An 11,294-nucleotide genomic window follows, 5' to 3' on the forward strand; every position below is an offset into this window, starting at 1 on the left:
GAACGAACGAACGGAAACGTAACGTAAACGTAAACGTAACGTACGACACGACGACTACGTACTACTACACTATAGTATAGTATATATAGTAGTAGTATTATTATATATATATATAGTAGTAGTTATTATATATATATATAGTAGTATATATATATATATATATATATATATATATATATATATATATATATGAACTGTCGTAAATGTATAGCTGGCGAGACTTATCGTCTTTATATAGCATATATACGTATATATATATATTTGCATATGCATATGTATTGTATTATATATAAAGAGTGGATCATCTCCTTTGTACCACATTATTCGCTACCATACCAGACAGGCAAAAGATTCTGTTCGTATATTTGTACTTAAACGACGTATTTACATGTATATTTTTATGTGTACAAATATATATATATATATATATATATATATGTATATGTATGTATGTTTATATATATTAATGTATATGTATGTATAAATATATATATGTATATATATGTATACATATATAGACATATATATTTGTTTATATATATATATATATATAGTAAATATATATGTAGTATTTGTATAGAAATATAGTTATATTTGTATAGATTTATATAAATATTTAGTTATATATTTAAATATATACATATTTAAATATATATATATATATATTATACATATAACACCACACTCACACTCGCGATGTGTATAGCGACACTCTTGTGATGTCAATTGGTGCATCCTTTTTTGCTCGGTGAGTGAATCTGAAGAGATGCCATTGCTACATGCGCAAATGTACACCAATTCCATATAGTCACTATATCTGACCTAATGTGTGTAAAATCTAAACCCTATACCGCAACTTGTGCGAACCCTAGACCCTAAACTTCAAAACACAACATGCACCTCGACTCTTCTCATATGACAGGCAAGGGATTCGATCGTTACATGTACATGTTGAAGAAGTTCTCTGAAGACGAGTTGGGTGTTACGCCTGAGCTGTTCACACACGCCGGCGTGTGGAGCCATATGAACCACATCATTCTGTCTACCTCCACCTTGTCGGTAAGTGCCCCGGGTGCACACGTGTGTATCTGTGCTGTTCATATATATGTGTATACATGCATATATATATATATTTTCATGTGTATATTATATATATAAATATATATATATGCGTGTGCGTGTGTGGGATGTGGGATGTGTTTCCTCTGCGCTCGGTCATAGGATTGTGCATACTCCGAATGGTATGCTCTCATACCTTCTCATAATCCCTGCTATGCGTAATCACCGGGCTGAACACAAGCCCACTTTACATATACGTTCTAATATAAGGACAACTAAGTCACTTTACATAGACCAATATCGTCTAATCCAAGCATTACTAAGCCACTAAACATATTCCAGATACCTTCTAATCTAAGCACAACCAAGTCATTTTACATAAATAACATGCTCTCTATTCGCCACAGAGTGATGCGATTAAGGCCGGTGGGTTTGGCCCTGTCTGTGCTGATGGGTTCGGTGTGGGTTACAGTCTGATTGACGGCTATATGGGACTTCATATCACCAACTACGAGAATAAGGTATAGTTTATCTGAGTGTCAACCGCTTGTTCGTACTTATATATATATATATATATAATTGTGTATAAGCTCCTATCACTGGGAAGACCTCTTCTGACAGGCAGTTCGGTACGGGTATATATATAGTTGTGTATGAGCTCCTATCACTGGGAAGACCTCTTCTGACAGGCTGTTCGGTACGGGCAATGAAGAAGGAAAATAAACAAATACATTGCAAATGTTAGAACTTTAATCCAGGCTTTCCATTTATCTACCTACCATTCCCCCAGTCACACTGCACATGTCAGGAGCGTATTTATTTACCTACCATTTCACTGTTCCAGGCTGAGAAGTTCGCTCAGTGCACTGAGGAATGCTGGGCCGAAATTTCCGAAGTATTGACCAACACTGTTGGCGCCAAAAAGGCAGCCGGTGAAGCCGAAGCCGCATAAAGTTATTAAAAATCGCAAGCTAGATACATGGGTGTAAACTTAGTTTATCTGAAATACTCAGTGATATATTATCGAAATAAAACAAAGTTTAAATGAAGTTCTTATTCAGAATACTGACCATCGTCTCAGCGAAATCAATGGGGACGCTTTGTCTATCTTGGTTTGCTCGTAGTAACTTTCGGTGTAGTAGAAGTGGGGCAAGTGGTGTACCGAAGTAGTAGCTATACACAACTATGCACAGAATGACGACTTGGTGTTTCCATATAGCTATACATAGCTACGTGAATGGTATTACCTATACACAATTATGTTCAGAATATGGAATTGGTGTTTCCATATAGCTATACATAGCTATGTGAATGGTATTTAACCTATAGCTATACATAGCTACGTGAATGGTATTAGCTATACACAACTATGCTCATAATAGTGATTTGGTGTTTCCATATAGCTATACATAGCTACGTGAATGGTATTTAACCTATAGCTATACATAGCTACGTGAATGGTATTAGCTATACACAACTATGCTCATAATAGTGATTTGGTGTTTCCATATAGCTATACATAGTTACGTGAATGGTATTTAACCTATACACAACTATGCTCAGAATAATGATTTGGTGTTTCCATATAGCTATACATAGCTGCGTGAATGGTATTTATCCTATATATACAACTATGCTCAGAAAAAAGATCTGGTGTTTCCATATAGCTATACATATATACGAAAATGGTATTACCTATACGAAACTATGCTCAGAATGATGATCTAGTGTTTCTATATAGATATACATAGCTACGTGAACGACGACTGGGTGAGCTACGTGAACGACGACTGGGTGAGCTACGTGAATGGTATTACCATATATCTATACATAGCTACGAAAATGGTAAAACCCATACAAAACTATGCCCAGAATGATGATATGGTGTTTCCATAAAGCTATACATAGCTACGTGAACGACGACTGGGTGATACTATATCAACTCTAGACGTTTTATCCTTTTGATCACTATGCGAATGATGGCTGGGTGGTACTCTTTAACTCTATACGTTTTATATTCTATAAAAATGGCTCTTACTTGTATATATATCTACCGCACGCCCCCATATGTTGCCAGCCCACAGGCGGACATAAAATACAAATGTTCGTATAGCTGTGTCATAAAAATGATCTAGTCAGACGTTGCACTGCCAGTAAAGTCACAGGTTCTTTCATGAAAACCATGTTTTCTGTGGTAGCGTGAGAAGGCCTTATTCGCATTCAGCGTAGTACAGCCCGGAATATCCGAGCTGTCAACACCCCCACTACTCCAAGCCCCCGCCATGAGGAGTTACACACGTCCCCTATAACCACATCCGTCTTAGCCACGCATGTGTTCAACATAGCGGAGCCAGCCGAATTGCATGCGCTCTCGGCGCAGGCGTTTGCTCTGTAGTAGAGTGAGAAGATCTCGTTGAGCAATGCCACGCTGCACGTGGTTACTGAGGGCGTTACCGCGCAATTAATATCTGCACGCGCACATATCTGAATGGCAGATCCACACGCGATCTCTAGGGACAGGCTGGGATCCACAACACATGACTGACGGTTACCAGGCAACCGCATTGCGGTAGACGATAGTGTAGGTAGCGGAGTGGGCTTGGCAGACGGCGTGGGTGTAGTGGATGATGCTGAGGTTGCCGAAGGTGTTGTCGAGGCTGCTGGTGATGCCGAAGGGGGATTTCTCACTAGATCCATATCAGGATCAGTGCAGAACCCCTCCCGATTGAACAGATAACGCTGTATAGAGCATCGTGTGCCATCCACGCCGTGAGCTACGTACGCATCAGTCCAATCCACCTTGTCCCAATTCTCCAACATCCATTTGATTTTCCACTCACACGCATAGTCGAGTTGGGGTTGGTCACAAGGAATGTCACTACCTGTCACTGGCGTTGAATAGGAATCGACCCCCGCATAGACGCGCACGTAGTCTACAAGCACAGTGCTCTCCTCGCCATTAGAGGGGAAGCTCGGTTTCTTACCATTCAGACAATACGCTCCCCAATTTCCACCAACTGCGACATTCAGGATAAGGTGAAACGGTTCGTCAAACGGTCATGTCAAAAGATCCTTCGTGTTGTCATTGTCGAACGAGAAGTACTCGTTTCCATCTAGCAACACTATCACAGCAGTAGGGGACCATTCCAGAGCGTATTCGTGGAAATCTCGCACATCGTGGACACTTATAGATGACCCCACCTGCTTGTTCATAGGCCAATTATAGGCGCCTGTATGTACCGTGGCGTGCACTCGATTAGCATCACATGTGACGTGTTCCAGTATGTCAATCTCGCCACCCTTCGGCCATTTGTTAGGACTGCCCGTGGGTAGCATCCATATGGCTGGCCAGAGCCCTGATTAAACGCAAACAGTGAAATAGTTACTACGCATGCAACATAAAATGAAAGGTAAACGTACAGAGTTAGCAGTTTCTAGTGATTAGAATTGAACTATAAAAGTTTACTATCCTCACCACACGTTATTATTGTAAGATGGAAAAAAACAGAAAATGATTAATATCAGAGAATAGTGAGCGCATACTTATCAAAACATACCTTCTTCCAATGGAATAGACGCTCTAACTTTCACAGTATCATACGTCCAGTCTCCTTTGTTGCGTGGCACCATTCGGGCGCTGGTATACCTCCCATCCCCATAGGAACGGCACTTATATGCAGAAGGCCGTCTTTTACAAACGAGTTGGCTGACGCCGAGGTGTACTCTTGCAACTCGTTGTTGTATTTGTATGCCGGTAAGATGTCATAACCCCACTTGCCTTGGTCTATAGCAGCTCCGTCAAATTCATCGCTCCATATTAAATCGGCTACAGAGGCAGATGCACTGAACAACATCGCGAACCCGATCAACTTTTTGAGACTGTGAACATGAAGCATATCACACTATATTCAATGGAGTTCTGATTGTAATTACAGTAGTAACAGAGAACTGTATGATACTAAACACGTGGATATGTATTTCCTTTATAGGGCTGATAATGGGAATCAGATGCGAATCCAATGCACATCACATAGTGGCGAGCGCGTGCTATTGATTGGTGCCGCCCAGTGAACATTGGTTTTCCTTCGATACATGTTATTAGATATGCTACATCAAGGGCAGGAGTTATGCCTGTCAACCCGAGGTATGTATAACTTAAAATGGCTGAATACCGTGTCAAATACGAGTCCGTGTTCTTTCGAAACTTTCGCGGCGTGGTGGGTAGTTAAGTTAGGCGTGTTATGTGTAAATACACTATACGGAGACATTGGCATTTGCGTTCAATTTTAATTATTAAAATATCAGCCTCTCTCCAGGGCAGTAGATGTTGTTGTTGTTTATACAAAAAAAATACAAAAAATAGTATAAATGACAATAGACGGCTATGAAATAATCACTCGATTAATTGGGTTTTTTTGTTTGTTCAAGCCTCGATAAATATTTTAAGTTTTCTATTCTACTTTTCCACTTATATATTTTTTGGTAGTGGCTTATAATGTCTTTTGTTTTGAAACAAAACAAAGTATTTAAAATAAATAAATATGTGTTTATGTATGTATGCAAGGACAGTACATACATATTATAATTTTATTTTGGGTTCAAAAAAAAAAATGACTGCTATGCTCGAAATGGATTCTTAGAATTGGCATTTCTACCCGAAATAATTTGAAATTGGGTAAAAAATTATGTACAGATCGGGAGAACCCTATTAAGAAGCCATTGCCGTCGTAAAAAAACGGCCACATTTTGACATGTCACTACCCCGTGTGCGGACCAAAATGGGACATAGGTGTCGGGCTCCAATACGTATACGCTTATACCTCCAAATGTTGGTACGATTAAAAAACGTAATATGTTTTCACACTATACATGAGAAATGACCCCAAAATGACATGAAAAAAACTTATTTTTCTACATGAAATAGAGGACTTATTCTGAGAGTCTGAGACTTGCGTCGGCTTTCTTGATGAAGCGGCCCGTCGATTTCTGCCCTCATGAAAAACGAACAATATATTCCAAATTTTGAGCAAGCCAACCTTTTTTTGAGACACAAAATCCAAAATCTGTTCAGGAGATTTTTAAAAGTCCTGGTCATTCTAAAGCAATTTCCGCTATCTAACTCATCGATCGGACCAGTGGTTGATGGTGCTAATGTACTTGCTCAAAGTAGGTGATTTCGAACCCTATCTATACGCGAGTGCACCAAACGACATACGTATTTAATATTCCCAGAGACCTAAAACTCTATGTCTCACAACTCAAAATATATCCTCCTCATCCACTATTCCATTAAAACAACTATCCCTAATGTCACTGCCTGGTCCTGTTCCTTCGGGACAGGGCCAAATATCCATTGTCCATCCTCATACCGGATGGACACCCGGCTAAGGTCCTACTATGTAATACAAAGGCTTTTTTGTTTGTTATCTTTAGTCCATACAAAAACAAAACAAAACAAAAAGAATAAAGCAATAAAAATAGTGCACCTCGAATCCTCTTGCTCTGTTTTTAAAATAAGAGCAATGTCTGTTCGGCTCGCACCTCTCTACTAATTCGGAGACTCTGCCCTCTATATGCTCTGGAATCAAAAATGAGTTTTTGAAAATAAATAAAAATTCTATAAACAATCATACATAGCCTTCGATGGAAGCCGAAGGCTATACTGGAATCAGGTCTGAATCTGGAATTTTATATATAAAATAGGATCTCCAGTTTTCGAGGAGCTTGGGAGAGGAAATCACAAGAGTAATGTCTTTACTCTTTTGGCGTTTTGAGAGGGCTAATACAAATTCTTGTACAAGAATAAAAATTAAAAATATTGAAAAAAATATTGATTTTTTCAAAACAAAAACAAAGTTTGTAAGGAGTAAGCCAGTAAGGACTATAAAATTTAGCACCATAGTCTTGAAAATTGAACAAAGGCTATGCACGATGCAGGGTGCACTACGTAGAGTGTCCCCCCAGTAGAGAGAAACCCTTCCTCATGTCCTTGGCGTCTATGATCTATAGCCTATAGGCTTTGTGTTATTTATCCTGACTTCTGAGTTCTGACTTCTGAGTCGGGCATGGCCTCTTTGGCTCTACAGTCTTAAAAATTTGTACGATGAGACGCAATAGAAAGCGTTCTAAGTATAGCAAGATATGATTGCTCGCTCTTTGCAGTTTGCTGCTTTGTGGCTGTGCCAATGCACTATGCTCCTCTACAGAGCTATTGCTTCTTTGACTCTGTAAATTTTTTTGTCAACATTTATATTTTATTGCAATAGAGGCCACACGGCAGTGACGGCACACACTGCAAAGTGCAGACAGCCTGACAGGCACGCCCCAGGGCCCCAGGCCCAGGGGGAGGGAGTCAGGGACCCATTATACAAATAAATGGGAAACGACTTGACAGTTGACAGATGGCCGGAGGGTTAACCTAGTGTCGGTTTAACCAATGAAAAGATTTAATTTGTCTTTAAGCCAATGAATTATATATATTGACCTCTATAATAGTCATGGCGGAACCTAGAGGTTAACGACAAGACAGTTTCCGACAATCTCCGACTGTCGTTTACCTGTTGAACACGGCGACACTGTCGCCACCTCACACCAAGCCAGATTGTAGTAGTAGTAGAGAGGCTGAGAGGGTGAGCCTTAACTCTTTAGGCTCCTCTCTAGACAGAGAGCTAGGAGCAGATCTCAAAGTATCCATATTCCGCGGCCCTCTAGTCTCTGGATATAAGGATATTCATATTAGGCATGGAATCAATTGAAGCGCCATTGACCATATTGCATACATTTAAATTTAATTTTAAAATACATGTTTATATTTGTATGTAGTCTCTACAAAATTTACGATTCCGGGAAACAACAATTTCCCCGAGACTTTCTGCATTTACGAGAGACTCTATCCAGATGTGAGATGAGAGAATCATAAAATAATATATACAACGAAGTAAAAAGGAGTCTCATCATGACTAGTAGAGAAAGAGAGTATGTCTTCTTGTGTAGACTAGTAGACTAAGTAGTAGAGGGTCGGGGACTCAGGGGGACTCTGACCCTCTGTAGTCTTGTATTGTCTATTCTCCAGTAGGCGCCCATGTACTATATGCCCTCTGTGACTCTGCTGTCTACTAGTAAGTAGAGAGAGAGCGAGAGGGGCAGACAAAGTACACGAGTCTGTGCATTGTGCAAATAACCCCATATTCTTTTTAGTCGGAATTTCAGCGAGTATTTAGCCGAGAAAGCAGTAGGCAGATACCATTGTCATCTCAACACTGAAAAGTACAACGAAGTCATGACCTACTCTAGTAGAGAGAGGAAAAAATATCCCACAACGGACTAACGTCCGTAGGACGTTAGGAACGAAATTACAAGTTACACATGTCACAAGTACGTTACTGGTATTTATTGATTTTTTAATTCCCGATTAATTTTAAATTACTATTATTTCGGTATAAATTGAACTCTTGCTCATTAGGCATACACGCCCACGGTCGCCGGCAGCCACAGGCCGTCCTTATATGAGAATTGAGATTACTTCTGAATTGCTACTTATTTAATCCTTACCCCTATTTAGCCTAGAAAAGGGGGGATAATCTCCCGCTCGTACACCTCATTCATCAGCTCAGCCCAGCCAAGGTACATGGCTGAGCTTCCGCAGGCGATACCTATCGCACCTGCAACCTTGTGCACTGTTTCGTTGTACACGCCACCCGCCAACCCGAAGATCAAAAAAGTCGCCGACAGGAATAAAAACTGTACAACTCGATTGGCTCGTAATGTAACCAGGAACATCAAAAAGGTTACGCAACCCCAGATGCACAGCCAGATACACTTGCCTTCACTGATGTCTCCTGGCTGTAAATTCCCTGTTACTATGAGCCCGTCAAATAGACCGAGTCCCATCCAGAATACGCCGTATGAAGTGAAAGCAGTCCCAGTGAATATCTTGCCGGCGGACATCTGAAGTACAAATAAGAAGAATGGTAAGGATTCGAACGAAGGAAAAAGTTACAATTTAGGATAAATAGTGTTTAGTTCATCAAACGGGACTTGTGCTCAACGCAGAAGTGAAGAAAAAGAATCCAAGAAGAGCACATCCCAATCTATGTTGAAGGAAGATGAGACTTGAGAATTTAGGGAGCTCATGCCCCACTACGAGCATTAATGTACAAGAGGGTACAACGGGTACTATAAACGCCCAGTGCTTTTAAAAGACTTGCATACCTCCCACATTCCAGCCAGAAGCTGGGCGAGCCCACCATGAAAGATACCGTAGCACGCGATGAGTCCAATGGTACCTGATTCTGCGATACCAGTATTGTAGAAGTTCAGCAATAGAGTAGTCATACCGAAGCCCATGAGAGCAATGGGTCCAGCATTAGCCGGTGGTTTAGGGACCATCATCACTGGTTGCATTGGTGCGGATGTGCGTATATCCATCATGTTCATACTTGTGCGGTCTTCTTCTTTTATTGACATTTTGTTCTGGTGTATTTTGTTCGTAACCTGCAAGCTTTGGAGGAGTGAGGACGTGTACCAGTTGTAGACTGTATATATACAAAATATTGCTGGTGAACATGTCCATTTTTATGAATACAACAAGGGTAGAATCAGCACATAGCCTTCGTTTACGTATATTATTTTTAAAGAAGGCATTGAATTTTGACATAGCCTCCTAAAATTGAACACAATTATTTTAGGAGGCTCTCGCGTTGAACAGCACACAAAACGTTATTTCCAATTCCTGATTCCCCCCCCACAAAAAAAGTTGGCCCAATGTGCAGTGTGCACTCCGTAGTGTCTGCACTCGGGCGCACAGCCTCACTTCCCCTTTTTAGTTTTTTATGGGAATTACAAGAAGCACCGAAGGGCCTTCATATCTTCATTGGCTCAGAATGTTTTCTATTCAATTTATCATGACAGGGGCCAGCCCGGCATAATGTGATTATGTGAATAGTCATAGTTTCCTACTTTCCTTCTGCCTGTATAATTATGAATTTTCTATTACGTGTTTAGAGATTTTTTAGACTCGCCCTCAGAATCTATGTGGAATAATCATGACACGCTGCTGGCTGCGGTTGTGAAATCCCAAATCTTTAGTTTAAGACTTTAGGCTCCTTACTGGTATCCTAATAATATATTTATTACATTTGATTATGTATTTAGAAAGAAAAAGAAAAGTTTGGAACCTTTAAAAAAGAAAAATATATAATCATTGTTGATTCCCTGAGTGACGAGTCCCTGACCCCCCTAACCCCCGTCACATACGATCTAAATTCCAGAGTGACTAAACTGACAAATATAGGCCATAGGGTATTGCATGACTGCCGGGGGCCCTCTGGATTTTGGACTCCTGGAGTTTGGCCTCTGGCAGACTGGACGTCTGGACAGTGGACAGTGCTGGCGAGTGGAGACTGGAGAGTGGAGTGGAGACTGAAGTCTGGAGTGGAGTGGAGACTGAAGTCTGGAGTGGAGTGGAGACTGAAGCCTGGACTCAGGAGAGTGGAGGCCAGGAACGTGGTGGAGCAGTGGAGCATGGAGTGAGGAGTCCTGGACGCGGGAGGGCACCCAAACGTACTACGTTTTGCGTTAACGCACACAAGATTTATTTTTTTACGCATACCGTATTCATTTTGGTGTTTCCAAAACGACAGCTTCAAAAGAAGGGAAATCAGGAACTGTTCTAAATAGATCAACAAGTGACAAATATACAATGGTCCGGATCCAAAACTGCAAAAGTTCAATTTATATATCAGGTAATCGCCCATATTTTGGAAGATATAGCTGGGCGCATATGCCAATATATTGGCAGTTTTCATTGCCATGGTCATGTAACGTACAAAAACGTATCCCGTATACCGCTAACACAATGTTTTGAAAACGTGTTTAGGCTTAACGTAATGAGCCCTGGTTTTAGATAATAAACGCAAGGTATTTATTAACATCTATTAATACCTATTGCCAACTAATAATCTCATGAAATAAACGTCTGATACTCTTCTAATTTTCACGATATCAAAGGGTAGCCGAGCTGAATCACCGATACAAGCTTCTCCTGAGCAGACAAATTGAAAGCATTAGAAATGAATGCATCCAAGTTGAAAGCATCCAAATAAATATATACTTAGTCGAGATTACAAGTCCTGATCGCAGGAACATATTAAATCGAAATGGATTACGGTCCTGCGCCTGTTGCTGAGCTCGTTGATGATTTTGTAATATGGGATGCCACGTTGTAACATATATAT

General features: G+C 40.4%; 4 protein-coding genes across 4 annotated transcripts in view; 1 reads left to right on the forward strand and 3 right to left on the reverse strand.

Moving 5' to 3' along the window:
* SARC_08346 (hypothetical protein) overlaps positions 1-2,108 on the forward strand; it is a 4,746-nt gene extending 2,638 nt beyond the window's left edge. The window contains exons 6-8 of the mRNA XM_014297678.1: positions 923-1,059; positions 1,467-1,580; positions 1,904-2,108. Coding sequence (XP_014153153.1) covers positions 923-1,059; positions 1,467-1,580; positions 1,904-2,011 — 359 coding nt within the window. The 3' untranslated portion in view covers positions 2,012-2,108. The remainder of the gene's footprint in view (positions 1-922; positions 1,060-1,466; positions 1,581-1,903) is intronic.
* A 1,171-nt stretch (positions 2,109-3,279) lies between these two features.
* SARC_08347 (hypothetical protein) lies at positions 3,280-3,879 on the reverse strand (the record flags this gene model as incomplete). Its single annotated transcript, XM_014297679.1, has 1 exon — positions 3,280-3,879. One exon carries the CDS (start codon positions 3,877-3,879, stop codon positions 3,280-3,282), a length of 600 nt encoding a protein of 199 aa, XP_014153154.1.
* A 237-nt stretch (positions 3,880-4,116) lies between these two features.
* On the reverse strand, positions 4,117-4,913 carry SARC_08348 (hypothetical protein; the record flags this gene model as incomplete). The annotated part of the gene is made up of 2 exons (XM_014297680.1): positions 4,117-4,415; positions 4,661-4,913. The coding sequence occupies 2 exons, from the start codon at positions 4,911-4,913 to the stop codon at positions 4,117-4,119; spliced, it is 552 nt and encodes a 183-aa protein (XP_014153155.1).
* Positions 4,914-8,616: 3,703 nt separating this feature from the next.
* SARC_08349 (hypothetical protein) lies at positions 8,617-9,525 on the reverse strand (the record flags this gene model as incomplete). Its single annotated transcript, XM_014297681.1, has 2 exons — positions 8,617-9,006; positions 9,271-9,525. 2 exons carry the CDS (start codon positions 9,523-9,525, stop codon positions 8,617-8,619), a joined length of 645 nt encoding a protein of 214 aa, XP_014153156.1.
* Positions 9,526-11,294: the final 1,769 nt, after the last annotated feature.

The sequence above is a fragment of the Sphaeroforma arctica genome, assembly GCF_001186125.1.
Source record: "Sphaeroforma arctica JP610 unplaced genomic scaffold supercont1.744, whole genome shotgun sequence".
Lineage (NCBI taxonomy): Eukaryota > Ichthyosporea > Ichthyophonida > Sphaeroforma > Sphaeroforma arctica.